Source organism: Tachysurus vachellii, chromosome 8 (genome assembly GCF_030014155.1).
Source record: "Tachysurus vachellii isolate PV-2020 chromosome 8, HZAU_Pvac_v1, whole genome shotgun sequence".
In the NCBI taxonomy this organism is placed as follows: Eukaryota; Metazoa; Chordata; class Actinopteri; order Siluriformes; family Bagridae; genus Tachysurus; species Tachysurus vachellii.
This window is the reverse complement of record NC_083467.1, coordinates 15,103,875-15,129,113: the sequence shown is the minus strand read 5'-3', so window position 1 is coordinate 15,129,113 and position 25,239 is coordinate 15,103,875. Positions and strand designations below refer to the sequence as shown.

The 25,239-nt window shown below is 37.8% G+C and overlaps 2 protein-coding genes across 3 annotated transcripts in view; one reads left to right on the top strand and one right to left on the bottom strand.

Moving 5' to 3' along the window:
* Positions 1-17,050: 17,050 nt before the first annotated feature.
* rprma (reprimo, TP53 dependent G2 arrest mediator candidate a) lies at positions 17,051-17,764 on the bottom strand. The gene has a single exon (XM_060877328.1). It carries the CDS (start codon positions 17,554-17,556, stop codon positions 17,230-17,232), a length of 327 nt encoding a protein of 108 aa, XP_060733311.1. The 5' UTR covers positions 17,557-17,764; the 3' UTR covers positions 17,051-17,229.
* A 3,272-nt stretch (positions 17,765-21,036) lies between these two features.
* galnt13 (UDP-N-acetyl-alpha-D-galactosamine:polypeptide N-acetylgalactosaminyltransferase 13) overlaps positions 21,037-25,239 on the top strand; it is a 40,332-nt gene continuing 36,129 nt past the window's right edge. For both annotated transcript variants that reach the window (XM_060876495.1, XM_060876494.1), the window contains exons 1-2: positions 21,037-21,369; positions 21,471-21,556. The gene's annotated coding sequence lies outside the window, so the exon portion shown is untranslated. The remainder of the gene's footprint in view (positions 21,370-21,470; positions 21,557-25,239) is intronic.

Below are 25,239 nucleotides of genomic sequence, written 5' to 3'. Positions count from 1 at the left end.
CCTCTATGCGTTTATAAGTATAAAACACGTTTGATTTTAAAAAGGGTTTAGGAAGCCAAAAACTCTTTGAATTATGATTCAAGCCATTAATAACCTTGTTTTAGTTGTTGATTTCTAATTGATCGCCAGTTCTGGGTGTGTATAGTATTAGATGTTTTGTTATATATTTTATATATTTGAAATGTAATGTACTGATATGCTGTTTCTGTGTATGTATGTATGTATGTATGTACAGTATGTATGTATGTACAGTATATATGTATGTATGTATGTATGTATGTATGTATGTATGTATGTACAGTATGTATGTACAGTATGTATGTATGTATGTATGTATGTATGTATGTATGTACAGTATGTATGTACAGTATGTATGTATGTATGTATGTTTGTATGTATGTATGTACAGTATGTATGTATGTATGTATGTACAGTATGTATGTATGTATCAGGGTTCCCACGCGTCCTGGAAAACCTGGAAATCCTGGAAAATTAATGACCAATGTTCCAGTCCTGGAAAACACATGGAAAATGAGAGAAAACATAAATTGTCCTGGAAAAAATCTTGTTGTCCTGGAAAATTATTATTTTTAAATGTTCTTGATCATTTAAAAAATAGGTTTACAACTGGTCGAAACAATTAACGTTAGTAACAGAAAGCGCTTTGTTCAGGGACGCTGAGTTTTTGTTATGCTGTTTAATCTCGCTGGATGACGCTGTCTTGTGTTGGCAGTTTCAGGTGCTAGGAATGGTTTAAGTGCTTGAATGTTTTCAGCAAATGGTGACGGGTAAGCAGGTTATATTAACCTTGTTAATCTGAATATCATGTGCAAGGGGAATGCACAGCAAACTAAAGCATGCATGACGGCATTGGCCTGAGAAAGGAGAGGGTATTAATATGTGCGGTCTTTTTATTTTATAAATGTTGAAATTTCATTCAGGGGCACGTTGGCTTAGTGGTTAGCACGTTCGCCTCACACCTCCAGGGTTGGGGGTTTGATTCCCGCCTCCGCCTTGTGTGTGTGGAGTTTGCATGTTCTCCCCGTGCCTCGGGGGTTTCCTCCGGGTACTCCGGTTTCCTCCCCGTATGTATGTACAGTATGTATGTTTATAAAAATTTATAATCACAACCTCTACTGTCACTCAAGTAAGGTTGGTTCCCTTCTGAGTCTGGTTCCTCTCGAGGTTCTTACTTTTCCACTTAAAGGAGTATTTCCTTGCCACAATCACCTCAGGTTTGTCAACTCAATTATGTCACAAATATGTCACAAATATGTCACAAATAAATATGTCTAATTTTAATTTTGAACTTTTGTATAATATTAATCTTTGTATAATTTTTAACTTTTTGTACAAAAGTGTTTGTAAAGCTGCTTTGAGACAATGTCCATTGTTAAAAGAGCTTTACAAGTAAAATTTAATTGAATTTAATTGTATGGCTGTTAAACCCACACAAACTGTGCTGCTGCCTATCTTAGCTTGGATGCTCATCCAGGATGCTTTTCCTGTTAAAATAAAGCTAAAAAAATATCTTGGAATACATGGAATCACCATACCCTAAAGTAATATATGCCATGCTTTCATTAAATTTGGTCACATTTACCTTTTTTCTTGTAGCTTGAGCAGCAGCTGCTTCTTATTATAACAACTTATTGAACTCGCTGCTCACTATGCCACAGCATCTGCTGCACCATCTAACACACTGATTTCCATACAGACAGGTTGGCAACATCACTCACTGGCACTCACTATATCACACACTTATAAGATCCACATTTATCCTACATTTTATTTGTTCTGTCAAACATCCAAATTGTTGAACATTACAGATGATATCAGACTACAGTTTCAAATTGATTTGGAATTGTGATAATCATCAGATTGCACTACAAGTGATATCAACAGCTTTGAAAACGTCTGTTTGACGTATGGGCTTCATTTGTATTTGATTTTATATTTTTTCATTTCTATCTCTTTTCTCTCTTGTCTCTGTCTTCAGTGTTTTGGTGACAGCTGCTTTCTCTGAGTGGTTTGTGCCAGGGATGAGCCAGAGTTCAAATGAATATTTAATATCCAGCCTCCTGATTTCAGTCCAGTGTCGGTCTCATGTTGGGCTGTGCACGGATGAGAGGAGAGTCCATGCCCTCCTGCTGTATCTCTGTCTTTTTAGGAGCAGCTGTCACATTCTGGTGGAGGAACAGTCACCGTAACAGAAGGTGACAGCTTCAGCAGCCCTGCTGTGTCCTGCTTGCCACACACATCCATCATAAAACAGTGCATAACTTCACAATCTCCACTTTAGCCCATTCCATCACAAAAAAAGACCTGTAAAAAAGTTTATTAACAGCAGCTACTATTTTTATAATACTACTGAGTAGATCTGAGGTCTGAAAATGTGACTGGAGTAATTCATCAATATCATCAGGGGATGTTTAAATGCTCATTTATCTATCTAAATATATAACATGATTAAAACCTTAAACAGCAGGAACATAGGCAGAGTCAGACCTATTCCTCAGCTATGTTGTTTTTTCCAGTTACAGGATTTTCTACTATTTAGCCACACAGAAGTGATGGACATTATGACCAGTTTATTACTTTCTGTTTCCAAATTTTTGTTTTTGGGCTATTCAGTTACCCAAGGTTATTTGTTATTAGTAGCCTAATGTAAAAAAAGCCATCTCTAGTGTAAATCTATTTCAGTCGTTCAACAGACTCTACAGTTATGGCGCAAGCAGTCTCACGTGTGAGACGCAATGACTGACAGGATGATGACGGATGAAGACATTTGTTCGTCATTCTCACACATGAATGGCATTAAAATGAGTAATCACACATCCCTCACAGCCCAGCACCTGCACCACTGTGTGTATTGCGCTGACAACACATACACCCGATTTCACTGCTCTTGACAAATCTAAAAATGTCATTTCTCTCATTAGAAGACCAAAATGTTTGCCAATTATTGAGATGGCTGGTCTTAGTTTAAATACTGAAATTATTTATTTTCACAGAAAAAATACAATGCTATTTTCCATGTTGCAAACTTTTTTTGTTATTTTCTTGTTATCACTTAAGTCTCAGATAAATAAGTTCATTTCTAAATGAGTGTGATCTGGCTCTCTGATTTGAATGTAAACAAAAACCTACCTGGGCATCTTATAATATGCATTGGTGTTGTTTTGCAGTCTCAGAATACAACACGAACATGTCTGAATGTAGAAAAAGCTACTTGGTTGTCTTGTGGTGCAAAAATACAACATATGGGCTCCTATATTGTTGTTTTGTCATCACTCATTTTGCAAGCCATATCTCACCGGCGCCTCATTTGGGATGATTTTTATGAACTGGCCCCAAAACAAACTAATTAAATATTCCTGGCTTATGGTGTGCAGTTGTTTGCAAAACAAACTAAGGAAAATATTTACTATCACAATACATACAGTATCATATAGTGTCATAATGTAAACATGGCAGTAGTACTAATTAGTGTTTTGATCGAAAAAAGATGTTTAGGTGGAATAAACGTAGTGGCTAATCCATTATTTTCACTATAGTTACTAATAATTGCCAGTAAATACTAAATAATGTAAATATTTGCAGATTAAAAAAAATATTTCAGTTGATGTGTTCATAGTGTGAATTCTATAATGTATGTTAAATAGGGCTAGAATTGTACAATAAAATAACCCTTGAGCTAAGCCATATTGTAGCTTCAGGTAATTATAATAGCGTAAATACATTTATTCACATATGTTCATATAAAAATTAAAACAATAACCTTTTATACATTTTCTGACAAGCACATATGCATTTGATCAGTGGTCTGAACTTTGATGCTCTTGTTTGTTTGTGGCTGTTGTATAACGGTGTGTAACTAAGCCACATCTTTTACAAGTACTGGACCATCTACTCCACTGATTCTCCTCTCCCTAACTTCTATTTGTGTTTTTTTTCTACCACAGTCACTTTGTTTTCTCCTCTCTACTTTCTCTTTATTGACTTTCTTCTCAATGCATGCTGTTAAAGGTAGTTTCTGGTGGAGGCAATCATGTCTCTTCGCTCCATCGTCCCTGCCCTGTTCCCCTAGCTCAGATTCTGAGTCAGTGGTTTGTTTGGAACCCTGCTGAGGAGTAATTCAGGAAAGCTTTATGGTTTACACAAGTGAGAAAAAGGAATAAGCCCTATTCAGGCCTGTGGAACTCTTTGTCTCATTAACAATCCCATGTGGGGCAAAACAACTTCAGTTAGTGGATAATTGTGCCGCACAGTATGGCTTTAGGGAGGAAAATAATGTCATGTTGCAGTTTCTAGGCACACATTAGCACAGAGTACTTCAGCAACAGGATACAATGAGTTTTACACTGTGTTTTTCAAGGAATAACTATGTGCAACACATCAATAAAAAATGTATGTATGATCTGTGTAGTCTGGGGTGTGGTGTATGAGCATGGCCTAGAGAGTGAGCCTGAGAGGGATCCTGGCTGTGGTTTGGAGCCTGCTGTGGGTGTCTAGACTTGGTCAAGGACAATCTCACATTGACCTTGGTAGTCATAGGGTATACACACAGACCATCACATGTTCAAATAGCTTCCTGTTATCAACAACCTGCTAGTTTGGCATTAAGAGCAGCCATTTAACAGGAAGACAACTCCAAATGTGCACCCTCTCAAAATAGGTTCAGTTGCATCACCAGAAACAGATATGATATCTACTGGAAAACTGGGGGTCATGGCACTATGAACATTTATTTGATTTGTTTATTAAACCGAAATGAAAACTGAAGTGCTTCAGAGCTTCTCAAAGAGAACATAAATAGAACATTTTCTAAGCTCTTTAATATCCCATTGACCATTACCCGCTCTGAAACACTGGCCTACGGACTATCAGCAGCGTGCTTCTGCTTAATTTCCCTCTCCAACTAAAGTGAGAACTGCAACGGCAAAAATGCTTTCAGGACCAAAAAGTGAACATCGTTTGCTATTTCTGCAACTTTAGACCCTCTGAGCATGCCCCTAAATGTCAGACATAATTATTTTCCCTGGAAGCTGAGTTGATCTATGAGATCATCAGCACACAAAGACTTGCTCTTCACACTGTGCTCATTAAAGTCATGCAATCAGAAGATGTGAGGCGAACTTCTCCTCCGGTCCTAAAACCACTATTCCCTCAGAGAGAGATAGATAGGTAGAGATAGAGAGAGAGCGAGAGAGAGAGCGAGAGAGAGAGAGAGATAGAGAATCTGAGTTCTGCGGATGGCTGTGTGTAGGAAACAGGGATGTGAACGCATGATGGTTTATTAGATTAATATCACCCCAGTATGAGTATGTCTGTATATACTGTAGATCCAGTAATGCTTTGAAGCTTCATGTTCTGACTGGTCTTCTAGCCTAACGCCATGTCTGACCATGCCTCATCTTGTATATGGATGTATAAATGTCTCATAACTTTCATACAGCAGCTTCTTGTAAATACAGAAAACTCCTTAACTCCATAAGGATGTTTGTCTTTCTTTTACCAATATTTTCATCATTAGCAAAATATATCAGGATGGTAGAAAATGTTGTAATTATGGCACTGCAGGGACGATTTGTTCATTTGCAAGTTTGTCATTAACAGATTCAGATTTATAATGTCGTAACATATTGAAGTTTCTTGACTAACATTATGTACTGTTTTAGTTTTTTAGCCTTTGCATTAACCAAAAGTTCTTCACTTCATCTATCACAAAAATAAATCAACATAAATTTGCCTGCATTCATTTACAGCATGTTTAGTTTCTGCAGGGGTGAACACAAAACTTTTAGCCTCACATAATATAATAATTGCTAATTAACCACCAAAAAGACATAAGGCATTATTTTATTAATCATTATAGGCTTTGTTTTGCTGATGAGTAAGATAATTATTGACTAATGCAAGTGCATTTCACTTGAATCTGTTAAAAATTATATGATTTACATTTGTGTCAAAACAATGCTAGTGTGTATTAATGTTTATATTCATATATTGATAATAATAAATGCTGTAATCAATGGTATTTCAGTAAACTTTAATGTTGTTACCAAGTGAAGTGAAAAGTGAAGGCATGAGTAAAGGTATTTTTCTTTACCATGCTCCAAACAGAGTTCACATACACATACACACCTAGCACTTTCAATCAGAATAACATGGTCATGGGAAAAAAGTGCTGCAGTGATGACCTATTTTTATTGGACAACCTAGAAGTGATCATCATCCTGGTTCCCTCAACAAAAAGACAATAGGATTTTTCCATTCGTTTTTGTATTATTGTAAATAATATGCACTGTGACCTACAAATGTTTATGATTCTTGCATGATTTTTCAAGATAAACCCACAGATGACTGGAAAGTACACAACGTTTATGAATATTGAAGCCAAATTACGTCAGTAAAACATGACGTACAAACAGTACAAACTTATAAATTTAAAAAAAAATAAAGTTTAGAAACAAACTACACCACAGGTCACATGCCTTCAACATCAGCAAAAGCTTTTGACAACTCTTTTAATCTTTATTTAAAAAAAAAATTCCTGATAAGGATCCACTCTGCTCTTTTAGTGGATGAATCTTAATGGAAAACTTTGAGTTTGTAACGCAATAAGGCTGTAGAAGATGAGTTTTGATCATGTTTAATGTCCCCGACAACCTTTGTAGTCCCAATTGGCTACTTGTTAGCGATTATCTTTTCAAGACATGTAAAAGCTTAAAGATCACAAGTGGGGTATTACTGGTGTATTTTATGCCGCAGAATAAAGCAGGAAATATCTTGAGCTTGTGTAAAGCACGGTCCTTATGCCGGGCATTTATCCAAACACCCATTGAGTTCAGGACGTTGGAACCGGAAGAGCAAATCTGCTAAATAATTTCCATATTTTGGGATTCATTCCTGCAGCAATCTATTATGTTGCTCTATTCTTTTATATAAAAATAACCATTACAATCAGGGAAAGAGTCAGTTGAAATGTTTATATCATGCTGTCCAGCTGACAGTGAGCAGTCTGGAGGAAATAATACTGACATTCAAACTCCCTGCTTATGGTTATTGAGAAGAAATTTAATAAGGAAAGTTATTGGTTTTAGACCGCCAGCAAGCAGAATTCAGAGGTTTATGAAAATGTCAGATAGATTGAATAGGCTAACTATAGGTAAATGGCATGACCTCTGGGTTCTGTTTGTTGATACAAGAAAGCCATTTACTGAACAGCCAATTAAACAGCACAAAACAGACAATTTTTTTTTCACACTGTCAATAGCATAGTTCTTAAAATACCAGTCTTCTCTGGGGTGCAATTAGAAGTAGGTATGATGCACCTTTATTTCCTGCAACAGATCTTGAGCTAATTAAATGAGGTGTGTAGAACGACCCCTGTGCAGATGCAGGCTGGATGATGGCTATGAACAGATGCTGCAGGAAAGGCTCTGCTGCCCAGCCTGTGACAGGCAGGACAGCTTACAGGCGTCATCACAAGCCAGCTTAGATGAAAGTCAAATTCTTCTTACACTAATGTTTTACTGATGTTACTTCATTTATTTCAGTGGGCTGAATATTAGTGTTTTGTTATTTCTCATTTCTATTGTGAGCTTTGAATTTCATTCTGATGCCAACTGCCTGCTTGTCAGTATACAACCAAACTAAACAAAAAGGTTCAGTTCTTCTAGAGTCAGAGGGGCAGATTCAGTGGGTCTCACTGAGTGGAGTGTGTGTGTGTGTGTGTGTGTGTGTGTGTGAGAGAGAGAGAGAGAGAGAGAAACAAAGAGATGACAATGATAGATCACTGTAGCGCTCCCTATCCCTGACAGTCTCCTCTGTGTTGCTGTGCTATCTCACCTGACAACAGCTTTAACCAACTCTGCTCTGTCACACAAACAATTCCTCAGCCTCTCTCACTTCAGCTTCCTTTTTACTCTTTGTCAGATATTTGCCTTAGCTTAGAAATTCTCATCATCAAAATCTCAGTGCTCTTTCACTGGAGAAAGAAAAAGAGAGAGAGAAGAGAGAGAGAGAGAGAGAGAGAGAGAGAGAGAGAGACATAGCAACCATTACAAAGGTCCAAATGAGAAGATAAAGATCAAAGCCTTCATCCTTCTGCCAGGTGCAACGCACACACACACACACACACACACACACACAGACAGAGCGTTCTCTGCTTGAACAGATTTAGTCATAAGCATATTCATGGAGCTGAATAAAATGGATGAGTGGACATACATTCCCTGTTTATTGTTTCATTAAAAAAGAAAAAAGTGAAAATCTGTTATATGTACTGTATATATTATTCGCTTAATCATCCAAGACAGGTTCCACAGTTCTAAGCACAATGTTTGATGAAAGCTAATAAAAAAATTCAATGTGTCTGACTGTGAACACTTATTACTGATAATGAATGTGCTTAACTAGATCAGGTAACCTCAACCACAGTGCACTTTACTAAAACATAAACACCATGACATTCTGCCTGTCCCTAAATCAAATCTGGAGCTCATGGTAATTGACCCAAATTTAGAGATGTTCAGAATGTTTTTAAGCCACACATGGAAAGTGTGGCAGTTGCAAATTGAAAGTAAGGCACAATTTTGGCAGACTGCTTACTAGTAGTGGAAAACATTTGAAATGACACTTCACTACTCTACTTAAGATTTCTACTCTACTCAAGTTCACTGTTTCTCTTAATCAAGTAAATGAAACAAGAGAAAGAACATTTCATACTCTACATATTAATTTTGAACTTCAAAATACAAAAAAAAATTGTGTTGTTGCGTTGTTGTGTTTCTCTTTGAATTATTTGTCTTGAGTTTTGATTTGTGTCTCTGGTGTGTGTGTGTGATTGTTCTCTCTGTGCTTCACCTGTTTAACCTGGGTATTCCTCCAGTTTCCTCCCCCAGTCCAAAGATATATTATAGGCTGACTGACATCTCTAAATTGTCTGTAAAGTGTGAATGGGTGTGTGAATATGAGATTGTGCCCTGTGATTGGTTGGCACCCTGTCCAGTGTTTCCCCTGGCTTATGCCCTGAATCCCCTGGGATAGACATTGGGTTCCCCGGGACCCTGCATAGGATCAGGAGGATAGGAGGTACAGAAAATGGATGGTTGAATTTTTATTTAGAACTTCGTAGTACTTGTTACAAATGATAAATGGTTCCCATGTACATATGATTAGCATTTTATTAGCATTTCATTTACATTTCAGTTCAAATCAGCCAATAAATCCATCAATGTGGATGAATGGATAAATGGATGGATGGATGGATGGCTGGATGGATGGTTGGATGGATGGATGGATGGATGGTTGGATGGATGGATGGATGGTTGGATGGATGGATGGATGGTTGGATGGATGGATGGATGGTTGGATGGATGGAGGTGTAATTGCAAATGTTAAATGTCTATAATTGCAATTTTTTTGAACAGATAAAATATTTACCCTTATTCTTCAGTAGTTGACTGGGGGATGTAGATACTTTATGACTTCATAACAGAAGTAGATTTTTGGTTCCATGTTTACTTTCAGAATACTGATTTTGATAACATTGAAATTTACTTAAACTACAATAGTTTCTAAATACTTGTAAGAGCACTTGTACTCTTGGTCGCTCTTTGGCAAGTTATTTTCTAGCATGATGAAATGATATCCACCATTTTCTCTTGAAAAGAAATGAATATCTATGTGAATGAGACAATACAAAGGATCAACATATCCTCAATATATTTTTTTCCCTAAATGTGCTGCATCTGATTTTTTCAGTGCTGTGTGATTGCAATCATTTAGATTTGTGGTTCCAGACTTGACACAAAATTCCCCAGCTGACTGTCAGGTTTTTTTAGAAAAGTATTTTTCATCCCACTTCACTGTGTATGCACATGTTAATGCTGGCTCCACTCCTAAATCACAGGTCCAGTAATAGTAACAAAAACAGCAACATCTCTACATCCGGCCTTTTTTACACTCTTGTTTTTATGAGCAGCTGATAAGATGTCAGTTGTCCCCAAAAGCAAAAAACAACTTTATGATGAAGGTTCCTGCACACAGTGTTGTATTTTTTTAATTGCTTTTGCAATGATTGACAGTTCTGCATATACAGGTTTTTTTTTTGCTATTTGTGATCCATGTAGATCATATGTGTGATAATTGTTTATTTACACAGCATATTCTGGCCATAACCATGGAATATACTCTAGCAAAAAAGTTAAATAAATTCTATTCTGGAAATAGATTTTTTTTTATATTTTTTATATATCCTGTGGAGTTAAAATCAGAATTTGGTAGACACTGTCATCCAGAGTAACTTATATTTTTCTCATTTATACAACTGAGCAATTGAGGGTTATGGGCCTTGTGCATAGAGCCTTGCTAGTCTGAGCTCTGAGTCTTTGTAGCTCTGAGTCTAGCTCAGAGCTACAAAACTAAATTAAACACTTTACAGTGGCATTTAATGGCTTATGTATATTAATTTACAATCATCTGGTAGCAGAACAGTGCACAAAAACCTGTAGAACTTTAGTTAATGCTCACATCAAACAGCATAATGGGAAAAACAACTTTGTGTGGGAGTTTCACACAAAACAAGTGAAAAAAGTAAAAAAACGAAACAAAATAAGACAAAGTCTTTCCAGAGAGAGAGAGAGAGAGAGAGAGAGAGAGAGAGAGAGAGGACAAATGATCATGAATGAGGTCAGAGATCAATACACAGACATTTTTAAGCTTATAGGAAGGCAATGATCAATAAGCACTCTTTACAACCATGGTGAACATAAAAGTGTCTCAGATTGTATAACACATCAGACCTTGATGTGGATCAGGTTCCACTCCTGAGAATAGGAGTCTGAGGCAGTAATAAACAACAGATAAATGAAAAGGACAGCTGGGTAATAGAACAAAACCAGACAACTCTCCTGTTCTGGTGAACTGTTCCCACTGTAAATTAGAATTAATTTTCTTAGTTGCACATGTTGCTAATAAGGTGTACAGTGAGTGTTGTAGTTGTATAGTTGTAACTATTTTCCTTTTTAATTGCAATGTGACAATGTGATTTGTTTTATTCACATTTCTCTTTGTCTCTGCCAGTCTCTCTAAACACACATTTCAGGGTGACTCAATAAGTCATGACCCACAGAAGCTTTCTCTCAGAGAAAGCTTAGTGTGCTGTGACAAAGAAAAGCAGTGCACCATTAAACAAAGATTCCCAAAGGTGCAGCAAGCAGCATCTCAGAGACTCTGCAATCAGCATGGCGAATCATATTAGAGCTTTTGAGTGTTGGTCATAATTAATACGTCTCATTTAGAAACAGAAGCTTTATTTGGGGCTTTATTCTGTTGTACAATGTCTGAGAGATCTTTCCAATGAGAATTAAGAATGATTAAAATAATGTTTTCAGTTGTGTAGAGCAGGAAAACTTGTTTACTGTTTTAATCACAATGCGAAAGCTTAGCGACAGTAGTGATGTTAGTAAAATATGTCCATTTGGACAAAACAAAGAAGCATGCAGAGAGCTAGATGAAGCCAATGCAGTCAGGCTTAATCAGTTACCCTGTGAAATCTATAAATTCAGAAAGGCTTTGCATACCCCATTTATAGTAGATAGAAATGGCAAAATATTATGTAGCTAAATGCTAAGGATTTCTCAATGCATGCTATCATAGGAGTTTCAGTATGAATCCTCTTACAGTGTTTCTGTATTTTTAAGTTCTGGAGTAATTATTGTCATGCCACTGATGACAGTTTGAAGGTTCTGCTTGATATGTCATCATCATGTCTGATGAGAAAGTAATAACAGGTTTCATGAGTTGATCTGGGAGTGATTCAGCAGGCAATAGGAAGCCGGTCTGAATCATTATCTGGAAGCAGAGGCATGATGCCTTTCAATACGAGGAGAGACCCTGTCCACCCTGTCATCACTGTCAATCTACCACTGACAAATGTGTTTCATAACACATGAGCTGCTGCACAACAGTCAGAAGTTCGGAAAGTCTTTTCGAATGCTTCGAATAAAAACAAACACAGACATCTAAAGCCATTACGACTAAATGAGTCCATATATCTTATAGACGGACAAGGCAATGTTATAGAACCTTTATCACCCTTTCAAATAGAGAGAGAGAGAGAGCTAGAGAGAGAGAGAGCTAGAGAGAGAGAGCTAGAGAGAGAGAGCTAGAGAGAGAGAGAGAGTGTTTGTGTGTATGGAGGGCAAAGAAACTGCCTCAGGCAAACAGACTGTTCAAACTGTTGTTTTGTAAAAAAAAAAAATGCATGGCTGATGCTCTTGCACAGAGTAGCCAAGTTTTAGCTTTTCCTGAAGCAAGAGATAACAAAACGAAAGCAATCTGTTGCTTTATGCTCCCACCCGACACCCCACGATGGACTGGCCTATAAATGCCATGAGGTGAAAAAGTGTTAATAGCTAGCAGGTTGAACCTTGTTAACCTCAAATGCGCACAGTATAGTAGCCTAGAGATGTTCTTTTTCTGCCTCTCAACTTTGAAATATGTTAATCAGATCCCAGGATACAGATTAAATGAAGTCTTATCAGCTTTGTAAACTCTTTTGTGCCCAGAAGTGTTTTGATGAAATACAATTAGTATTTTTAGAATGTGATCCTAAAGATATTTTGATATTTAGACTGTTTCTGCTTTTCTCATCGGTCTCTGCCACCTCATGTAGACTGGTGCTGCACATTTTTCAGACACACTTATTGGCCAGGCTCATTTTTACCAGGATCATATCTGTCGCGTTGCCATGACAATATGGCAGGTCACTTACAAAGAACACACACTTTTTCTGTGTGTTTCACATAGAATAGTTTCCCACGGGAATACCTTTAATCTCCAGAGCCATCAGCGGTGTCTGTTCCCAAAGTCCCACATGCGCCACATTCAGCCGGACTATTATATCTGATCTGGGCCATAGCACAGAGGTGCTGCACTACACAGACCCACTGAAATATAAATGAGCTAAAGCATAAACAGGATAAAGAAAAAAGCCATGCACACCCAGACAAGCAGTGTCTAAATAATTCATGTTTATATTAAACACTGCTGTGTCTGATGCACGCTCTTCCTAAACATATCTTCCATAATTGAGCTGATATTATATAACAAATTGTCATTATTATAATCAAATATATTGAATAATAGAATGTATAATGTGCTGTTGTTTTTAATTTTTCAAAACATATTTTCCACATTTGTAATAGAGGACATTAATTAGATTAATTGCAATCATAAACTAACAGGGCTATAATTATATAGTGCTTAATATTGCACAGTGACTTCAGATATCATTACCTCCAAGATGCCAGGACTCTTCATGGTGTTTGCTCAGCTGTAAACCTGTATCTTCACAAGCAGAGAAAATCAGATTCATCACACTGAGAGGACTGCGTTAGTGCCAGAAGCTATTAAATGTTTTTAATCACCACTTATTAGGAAGCCGGAATGTCACGTAATATATCTTAAATAATAGACATGGGAGTAACTATGTGCCGAGTAACTATGCTCTATGTAGAACTCTTCATGTTCTCACAGCCAGACTGCAATTAATTTCATGATCGATATTGCAGCGTCTGGCATTTTTTGCACAATTAATCAGAAGAGTGTCAGCAGGCTGTAGCTCTGACACAGCTCTCTAAGGTTAATACATTTTAACTGAACTATTGGCAGCAAGGAACAAGAAAAGATGGACTTTACAAGATTAAATCTGGTAATTACTTATGTCCAGGCTGTAATCCTGCCTTGTGCCCAGCACTGTTATAGCTCCAAATTAGATAAGCAGTTACGGACAATGAATTAATGCAATTAGGGAACCTCTCCACTTTTTTTGTTCAGCTGATAGAAACTTGCAAAGCCTGGCTCCCGTTCATCAACTCTCATCATTGTATTTATTTTACTCCCTCTTAGGTTTCTATGATGATATCAGGGCACACCTAATCTGTATTTATTGTTTTTCATTTCATGAAATCTTGTTTCAGCTCCCAAAACCTTATCAACAGTATGGTGAAGAAGCTATCTAGACTGAAATATTACCCCAATAAAGTTACAGAAAGCAGGAAAATACTGCAAATTTTCAACATATAGACAGTTTGCTTGAGGACTGATGCTAGTTACTACATGTATGTTTACATTTAAGGAAAATTAGTCGTATTTCTGGCAAATCGCCTGTTTTTCACACAAAAGTGAGACCTATGCCCATGATTGGCTGTAACATGATACAGTCTGGGGCTGTCAGTCAAAATTGCACTTATTGACCAGCGAACGTGTTTAACCAATCGGGTGTGAGATGGGCATGAGCCCAAAGAGCTTTTCAGCTCTAATCAACACCCATGGGAGGAACTGCTGCTGATGTCCTGAATAAACAAGCCACATACAGCAACAGCCCTGTATCATACACTAATATTGGGGTGTGCCAAACACTTGTTTCGTGTGATGAAAAGAACATTCATTGATATTCATTGACACACACAAGTAGTGAAGAAGTGTTTAAACTGATTTTGCTTTCTTTGATGTAATTCAGAGCTTTAATCCATCTACATTTCTTATTCATAAAGGTCTTAAAAGCATAAGATGTCAATTTCTGTTGGGAATGTTCTGTTTTTCATAATCCGTCCAGTCTTCTTTTTACATGTACTGTTTAAAGCCTTGTCTTATTTCTAAGGTCTACATATTAAACATATTATTCAGTAACTATTATGAATTATTCAGGAACAACAGTGAAAAGGAAAGGTATGTAATTACATAAGACTGGACAGGTCTTGGGAGGGCCAGGCATTGCATTTTCTCCTTGCAACTCAATCTGCTATATTGGTCTTTGTAAACAAATCTGTATGAAAATGCATTTATCAACTGTAGAGTACATGTGCATTTACGACTAATAACTCAGGAGATTCTGATAGCAACTGACAAGGTTCTCACTCAGACTCTTTTTCTTTCAGAGGTAAAGGTCAGAAAATGACCCTTCAGTACATGCATTAGAACTAAAAAAAAAAAAAGGGTAATGCATTAATAATGGGCATGAACAGCCTGTTAGCAGGATATTTTTTAAGGGCATTTTAGTGTTGATGTGTCTAGAAACTCATTTAGAGCTGCATGGGCTGTTTCTGTGCATTGTCAATGGATTGTCAATAACCCTCCAGACCTCCCTAATGTGTTGTGTCCACAGTCTCAATTTAATCTCTATTAGAAACATTACTGAGCCTGATATTCAACATATGGTTGTAATGGAAATTAACAAAAGGCTATACAACAACAACAAACTGAATAATCTCTGCAGAACTTAAAATGCTAATATATAATAAAATGCCACACAATAATAAGTTTTTGGAGTCAGAAGCATATAATAAACACAAACAAATTTCTGTTGGCACTGATCAGCTTTTCTTTATTACAAAACACATTTATTGATGTTCTCCATTAAGCTCATTTACACACAGGTCCAAATCATATAATAGGGAGAATTTGCTTTGGTAAAACCTGGAAATAGGGTAAATCTACATCTACATAACTAGCTTCCTTTACTATAGATAACATGACGTAGTTGTGATCTGGTTAGATCTATATAAGTGTGCCTTTTTCCATTATTATTCACTGTGAAGTTAGCAAGCTCACAGCTCTCTCACATGCTTATAAATAGGCCTAGCTTGGTGCTGGCACATGCACTTAATCACTGACATACTGTCTATGTGGTAAACACATTAAGAAAAGATTTACAAGCTTTCACTTGTTTTTTAGAAGCTGTAATATATTATCATTACCACCACAAAGGAAAGAAAAAACACTGCTATTAGGCCACAGGAGGTGAGCACTTGATAAACTACTGACAAATTGAACTTGTGAATTGGAGTTAGTTTACTCCTGAACTCAAACAGATGACTTATTCATAGTAATTTAATCAGGCAAATCTGAAAAACAAAAGATTTACTTATGCAAGTGAACTGTTCAAGCTGCTCAGTTTCATCAGTAACTTGCCCTTGTAAGCTACACGAGCCATCAGTCAAATGATCACCTCAAGAATGTTCCATTAATTATTTAATCCAGTGTAATGATATATGCTTGTTGTGACATGGTATAAACCAACAATGTTTTTCACCTTCATTTAAAAATGTGAATTAGATTATTTAAAGTGAGAATACTACAGACAAGCAGAGCCGATGATTCACTTGTTGAAACAATTCCCACAGTTACAACTAACTGCATGCATGTGATTTATCAGATACAATGTCAAAAGCAAAAGCTTAAGACAAACTCAATTAAATGGCAGAAAATCCTGTGATGCAACAGTAGCGAATGATAAAACCGCACAGGTGCTGTAATGATGGAGATAGAATATTCCCCACTGATATCCAATTTAAACACTAACTGTCCCTGTAGGGATGCGTTATATACATACACATGTATGTGTGTATGTATGTGTGTATGTATGTGTGTGTGTATGTATGTACAGTATGTACATATATAATGCTATAACGTTCCAATGTATTTTCTAACACACACACACACACACACACACACACACACACACACACAGAAAAATAGTATTATTAGGTTATATCTGCATTTAGAATTAATTAATGAGTGAGGAATGCATTATATTGTATGTTTTAGAATATGTAGCTTGTAACCCAGGTCATTACTACAGATAAACTCTGTGACGCATCTGTACGTATAGCACAAATCAAGTAACTGGAAACTTTTTCTGTACATGATTTCATTTTTATTCCATTAAACGGGATACATTATCTGTAGTCTAGCAATTTAAACAAACGCACATCGGTGCAGTTTTACAAAAATGTAATATAGATCATTTTGTTCATACAAAATAAAGTGAGAATTGCGCACGGATGGCTGCAGACGACATGCTTCCTAACACAGATTCGTGCGTAAAAACACTTTTGGTTAATAAATGTGACTTAAACATAAATATGATGCTTCAGCTTGTTTAGTTCGTAAGTCTGTCCTTCTTGTGTGCACACAGAACGTGTCGTATGTTCAGGTGACATAGACTTTGGCTGAGAAGGAACTTGGAAACCCTGTTTTTCTTTCTTCGCCATCACAAGAAACGAACGCATGTGAAAGCGCATAATAAACTGTGTTATACTGCAGTACCAGTTAACACGTTAAATGCGTTTTGGACACAATTTCACGTGCGTGTACTGGAAAAAGAAGTAGATGTGTCCATATCTGAAGTTTTCACTTGTGTAACCATAGAGCGCGCTAATAAACGCTCACTATAACCGCTTCCACTTCTTTGCTCGGTCGCCGATCCGTCACCAAAAAGTTAATCATCCCCTCGGACTTGATGAGAAGGTTGCAGCCGAGAAAAAAGATGCCGAACACCACGGTGAGAGACAACACGCACATCACGGCGATCTGCACGGCTCTCATGATGAAGAGGCTGCGCTCATCGTCGGGTGCCGCCGCCGCCACGAAGCTGTCGTCCGTCACCACAGACGAGAAGTTACAACACGACAAAATCTCCTCTGTCCGGTTGGAAAAAATCCCACCGTCCGTTTGGTTAAACGTTGTGCTGTTCATTTTCATTTCTGTTCCTCGGCACAAAGGTACACACTAAAAAAAAGTAGGTTTAAAGAATCTTATTTAAAGTCTTTAAGTGTGAAACCGTATCAGAAGTCGTAAGAAGTGAACTGCGTGAGGAGCTCCATAGACGTTGCCACTTTGCACGCAGCATCTCGTGATTGCGTGTCAAAGACGGAAGTAATGAGGCAGCGCGCGCCCGGTGCACACAGGCAATGGGATATTGTACCTGCTGGGGAAAACCATTTATGGTGGAGATGAGAGGCACACACACACACACACACACACACACACACACACACACACGAACGTGTCAAAGCTGGGACTCGTGCCAAATGGCGCCACCTAGAGCGAAATCACGACAGGCAACTTGCAAGTGGTTCCCAGTTTTCCATCTCATCACACTCGACAGGGCCACATAAAGTCGAATCCATAGCAATAACTAATCAAAGCAAAACGACATTACTGTAAAATTGCAATGTTAAAAAGCATGCTTCCGGAACCCTAAGTGGACCTAACAACATGTTTTTTAAATGCCAGTGTTTGACAGGACGCTGCAATAAAACTTTAGTAATTTTCTACTGAAATAAAAATGCCTAGTGGCCTGCTAAGTCAGTTTAAGTTCCACATTTGCAACCTGGAAATGAAATGAAATTAATTAGTGTTACATGCCATGAAGTTGCACAAAATAAAGTAAAATGAAATGCCAATATGGTTAGCAACATTATTTACAGATTAAAAACGATGCACAAATTAGTGACGTGATATACGACTAAGAATGGTGACCCATACTCAGAAATTGTTCTCTGCATTTAACCCATCCCATAAGTGCACACACACAGCAGTGAACACACACACACTGTGAACACACACCCGGAACAGTGGGCAGCCATTTATGCTGCGGCGCCCGGGGAGCAGTTGGGGGGTTCGGTGCCTTGCTCAAGGGCACCTGTTGTGGCCGGCCCGAGACTCGAACCCCCAACCTTAGGGTTAGGAGTCAAACTCTCTAACCATTAGGCCATGACTATTAGGCCAAATTATGATTGGATAAGCTGTCAACTAAATACTAGGGATTAAAGAAGGAAGAAGTAAGAAAAAGAAGCCAACAAAAAGCCAAGTCTTTCTAGCTATATAGCCTAAATTTATCCTAGAGCTCAGAAGGACAACAATAATTCAATGACAAAAAGCCAATGTTTAAAAAAATCCATATGAAATTCCATTTGGAGGGAAGCATAAGACTCTGGAAAAAATGTACATTGGTCTGATAAAACTAAAGTCAGACATTTTGGCATGTTGAAAACCCAACATGGCTCATCGCCCTGAGAAAACCTTTACCACAGTGAAGCATAGTGATGGGAGCACCATGATGAAGTGATGCTTCTTATCAGTAGGGGCTGGTAAATTGGTTAGGGTTGAGCAAAAGATGGTTGGAATCAAATATGGGTCCTAGAAAAAAAAAGCCTGATCAAACCTGCAAGAGATTTGAGAATAAGGAGGATGTCCAACTCCCAACAGGATAATGATCCAAAAATACTGTCAAAATCCTGAAAATGTTGCTTGAAGTTATATAAGCTAAAAAATATACTGCAGTTCAAATGACAATATCAAATATATTAATATCCTATATCTAACATTTCATTTATAAAATGTTGTGTGGATGGATGGAGAGACAGATGGATAAATGAAGTACTCAACATTCAGTGATAATGGCAAGGAAAAAATGCCAACAAACAGTATAAATAGCAACACGTCTAAAGGAATATATCTTCTGTTTTACACTCGATAGTCCTACAGAGAAAGAAAACAACTTGATACATAATGAACCATACAAGCTACAGACATGAACACATGAACATGCATAGGAGTTTTGCTAAAAGTAGTGAAACATCTTAGAATCACAACAGCAGTTCTTGGGAAGTGCAAGTCTCTGGGGCATCCAAGTGAAATTATTCACTGAAGCAGAAAGGTGAATCATAAATGTTAATTGCTCTAAAATGAATAAGTACAGGGTGATGTGGCAGAAATTCAGGTCGTGTTGCTGCTTCATGACTCCAGGGTCCTGGACACAAAGACGATAGAAGCTATTGTAGAGATACATTTAAGACATAGCCTGCAGACCTGCTAGCTGCCATAGCTGTAATGTGACAGGATATCATGGTTACTAGTTTGTCCAACACTGGCTACCAATATTTCATGTCAGCTCTCAAATTACTATGTGGAACATTAACTCCACTGTATTTTTAAAAATGTACTTGCTTACTTTATTTACTTATATACTTTACTTACTTACTCATCTCTGGTTAATTTTCCCCATAAATTTTCCCCTTTTCATTCATGAAAAGCATTTCAAATGAGGGGTCAGTGAGATATGGCTTGCAATATGAGTGATGACAAAACAACAATATAGGAGCCCATATGTTGTATTTTTGCACCACAAGAAAACCAATTAACTTTTCTACATTCAGACATGTTCGTGTTGTATTCTGAGACTGCAAAACAACACCAATGCATATTGTAAGACTCCAGGTAGGCTTTTGTTTACATTCATATCAGAGAGCCAGATCACACTCATTTAGAAATTAACTTAGTTATCTGAGACTCCATCTGTCATCACACGTGAGGCTCGTGCTCTGTGCCGAACGGAACAGTCACGTGTCACTACATAACTGTAGGGTGTGTTGACCGACTGAAATAAATTGACACTAGAGATGACTTTTTCACATTTTCGACATTTAGAAACACACCTCTGCATGGCCACTGGATGTCACTATGACCTAAAATCTTAAACTACTCACATCACAATATTTTCTCGCTACGTTTTAGAAGCTTTAAATAATATTATAATGCTGATTTAAAATAGATATGGGGCAAACGAAAAAAAAAATAACAAACGACGGATATCACTGTTTACATCATATTTATTTATTAAAGCCGTTTTAATTTTTTATTCCATTATTTCACTCATAGAACCCAAACCTACAGTGTGTCAGTATGTACGTTAATAAGTAACTACTACTACTACTACTACTACTACTACTACTACTAATAATAATAATAACAATAATAATAATAATAACAACAACATAAACAACAACAACAATAATAATACAACTACTACTACTACTACTAATAATAATAACAGCAACAACAATAATAATAATAATAATAATAGTACTACAACTACTACTACTTCTACTACTAATAACAACAACAACAACAACAACAACAATAATAATAATAATAATGTCTAAATCAGCGTGTCACAAATTCACTAACAACCTCTGGGTTTCTTAACAATGATCATATAAGGTAATGTGGATATTAGGCTACATGTAGCTCAGGCATCCAGCTTATGTGCCTATTCTTATTTGCCTTACAGCGACAAAGTTTGTACACCCTCAATATACACCACCTCTACACGTGCTGAACAGAGCAGATTATAAATAGTGCCCATCTCTGTTGCGCATGCGCGCTAGCCTCATGACGGGCACGCCTTTTCTCCAATGAGAGAAACTGTGCCAGTTTCTAAGCGTTTCACTCAAATCAGACCTATTGGGTTAGAAACCTGTTTCCTATCTCACAAATCCAGTGTATGGATATATATATCACGATTCAGCCGCACATACAGAGTCTGTGGGCGACGGTGTCACTGCGGCTGTTACACGTGTTGTCATCATGATGGAAATGTAAGGAATGATACAGCTGAAGCGTCAGAGGGAGGAGAGCAGTGCACAGGGCATGGAGGCAGCTAGCACCAAGCATCCAGGTCGAGGGATGATCAAGCTAGCACTGCATTAGCAAGCTGTATCATATCCAGAGGTATATACTAGACATGACGTTATTTGTTCTGTGTATAACCATGTGAGTGTTATATCACGGTGTATCTCTGAACCTGACAATGTTTCTGTTGGGATTTTCAGGAGATCTCCAGCTATCCAGTCGTAAACAGAGGGCAAATGCAACACGTTGCTGGCTGACTGTCATTCATAAAGACTGAACCTATTCAGTAAGTGTCTGTCATCTAACCTGAGCAATGTGTTTGTTTCTAGAAATCTGTTTATCCTGGTTAATAACCTCATGAGTCAAAAAACTAATAGTAAATGATAGCCTAAATTGTTTATGTTAATGGAAGAATACATACATTAACATAAACACTACAGATAACACATAGAAGTACAAGTATGCATATAAAACAAATTATTGTAATTACAGTATATAGAATAAACATCCAATGCCACGGCTTTTTTCGATTATGCTTGCTGTTACAAGTATACCTGGACCTGATAAATGTGATCAAATGATTTAACTGATAATGATATGACAAGGTATTCTCAGTGGAGCTGGAGGTCAAAGTACAATGTATTTATAATTCATTTAACTTGCTAAAAATGCTATAAAAATGTCCATAGTGCATGGTGTGAGTTGTCGGACGCTTGTCCTGGAAATCCACAACAGTCTATGCTTTCAACATGTCCTTTTCAGCTTGTCAGCTAATTATTATGCTTTACATTAACAGGACAAGTTGTTATGCATCAGGTAGTAATTAAACTCTGGCTTTTTAGTAACGAAAGTTCAAACGTATCAAAGGAATGTTTGCGTATACCTGTAGGCTGTGGTACTCCTGGTATAGGAACTCTAATTACGGTTGTGCTGGAGTATATTACTTACAGTTCAGTTCATTGTGACATTGCATTGCTTGTAAATTAAAAAAGGTCTTGTTGACTGTATAGCAGTGAATTGTGCTAAGCATCTCTGTCCAGCAGTGTGTTTAATTAAGATGCACTCAGTGGTGTTTTCAGGCTTTGGGTTACAGGCATTGGGTTACAGGAAACTACTGATGATGCTACACCAGCAGTTCAGTAAATGATTGGCAATGAAGATCAGGCCCCTGTGCTGTGTGCATCAACATTTCTGTGAGTAAAGAATTGAGTTAATACATAAAGCTAAGACTAAGAGGCATTATCACAGATTACAAAATAAACAGAGTGTCATTTTTATTACTTTTTATTAATGTTTTAAGGTCTTTGTGTCAAGGTCTTTTTTGTATGAAGAACAAGCAGTGTGATTATTTTTTATACATTATTTTTTATATTGATATATAACATATTCATGATTCAGGTTTGTTTGGTTTGTACTTAGATATGTGCAAGCTTTTCTGTTCAATTGTCAGGAAGTTGCTGCAGATCATAGGTGCTGTTAAAGCTTTTAGGATTGGCATTTGCTGCACGTTCTTCAAATCTTGTGTTGAGTGAAGAGAAGATCAAGGACAAAGCCCCTTAAGCTTTACTGCACAGAGTACTCTGAAAAAACTGTCTAAGTAGCAAAAACTATCAAGCCCAAGGCTGAATTTTCACACCTTCTACTGTATATGTTCTTAGGAATACTCTTACTGAGACTCATACTGAACAGACTGACGTTATTCTTTATTCTGACAAAGCTTTTTCTATTTTTTTAATTCTAAGTCAAATTTCTCATCTCTATGTATCTGTGAGCAGACATTCACATTCCTTGACATATTTCATTACATGATGAAGCTTAATGTGTTTGAGCCGTTTATTAACACTCTTAAAGCCTTGATATTTAGAGTGATCTGTAATTGTAATGCAGGTCAGACTTGTTTTGCTTGTATGCTTTGCTCAGTGGACAGTGAAGGCCCATCCATGCAGATGGCTGCTCTAATAACTGTGCCTTTCCAGCAGAGACTCAGGAGTACAGCCCTGGCCTGTGGCATGACTGGTGGAAATGTACCCATAACACAGAGCTGGTCAACCAAGCAGATGGCCAGAAAAACAGTCACGGTCCAATTTGAGGTCTTATTCTTGCGTGTGAGAGAACAAGAGAATCAGCTTGAGCTGATACGTTCAGTGTTGTGCGTGTTTTAAGTGTGTTTAGGAAAGAGAGTCTGCTGCAATTAGCATTCAATGCTTGAATCAACCTCATTTCTTTAGCAATAGAGAGAGAGAGAAAGAATTGTGAGGTAACACATGAGAAGTGGTGGATGGATGGAAATGAGATTATTTGAATTCCCTCCAGGGGTGTCTGGGAGACGTGTGGAAAAAGTGTCCATTCTAACAGGCTCTATCATGCACATATTTCTGAATTTTTTCTCTTTTGATTAATTTAGCACTTTGTTCAAGATGCTTCCACTTGTCCAGGCAGATAAGAATATTACCGGTGCTTATAAAGTAAGACAGCTTATTTGTATGTGGTGTGTTTGTTTGAATCTTTCGGGGCATGTGGTAGCCTAGTGCTTAAGGTGTTGGGCTGCCAATTGGAAGGTTGTGATTTTGATCACAGGTCCACCAAACTACCTCCTTTGGGCCCCTGAGCAAGGCCCTTAACCCTCAATTGCTCAGTTGTATATAAAAAGAGATAATATCACGGATAAGGTCACGGATAAGGGTGTCTGCCAAATGCTGGAAATGTAACGTAATGTCTTCAGTGGGCATGTTATCCTGGTCATCAAAACCTAGATCCAGATTCTACTCTGGGAATACCAGATGTTAAGTCTATATACACTGTGGATTGGACACCAGTCCATTACAAGGCACCTTACTCATGAGCATGTTTTTGGGAGGTTGCAGGAGACTTAACTATTAAATGCTTTACTGTCTATTTATTGACCAATCCAGGTGTCCATCCATGTATTCTCTACACCTCTTATCCTACTGGGTTGCAAAGAATCTGGAGTCTATCTAAGTCAGGGTACACCCTGGACAGGATGCCAGTTCAACCATGCACACGATCCTGCACACACTCATATACCCATTCACAGACAATTTAGAGATGCTAATCAGCATACAATGCATGTCTTTGGACTGGGGAGGAAACCAAAGTACCCAGAAGAATCCCACAAGGCACGGTGACAAGATGCAGACTCCACACTAGAGGTCTTCACGGGTCCACTTAGATCCGAAAACCCGAGGTTCGCCCCGAGACCCGAGCGGGTTCGGGTCTAAAAGTTTCACGTGTGCCTCGGACACGGGTCGGGTATAATAATAGCGAACTGAACGGACCCGAGAAGACCCAAACTACTGTATCTCATGTGTGTGCATCGACTCGAGTCCTTTTCCAACCTCTTCTCTGTTTCCCAAGACCGCTTGCGACGTGTGGCTGCCGACGTGTGACTGGTGATAAGCTAATTTTTGTTGAAACAGACCTGTCAATCAATTTTGAATCCACGCTATAGCGGTTACTTTAGTGGAGTTATGCAACATTCGGGTCCAGTCGGGTTAAAAATAAAAAGCCGTCGGGTCGGACTCGGGTTCGGGTCACTTTGGGTCGGGTACATTTTTTCATTTTTTTAGACCCAAGAAGACCTCTACTCCACACACACATGGTGGAGGCAGATATCGAACCCACAAAGGTGTGAGGCAAACATTCTGACCACCCAGCCACCGTCTCCCCATTTATTTATTTAAACTGATTAACATTGCTTCTCTTTTTAGATGCAATTAGCCAAAAGGTTGCAGCTCCATCCCACTTTCTCTGGACCACTATATCATTTAAAGCATTTGGCAGACACCCTTATCCAGAGCTTCCAGATTTATCCCAAATCTTCCAGATTTATCCCAAATCATACCTCTGTTTCTCCCTTCAGGCACTAGCTGTCTCATCCAGTCCAGGTGTAAACATGTTACAATGCTTCCTTGCCTGACAATTCTCTTATGTTTATAGATGTTTCTCACA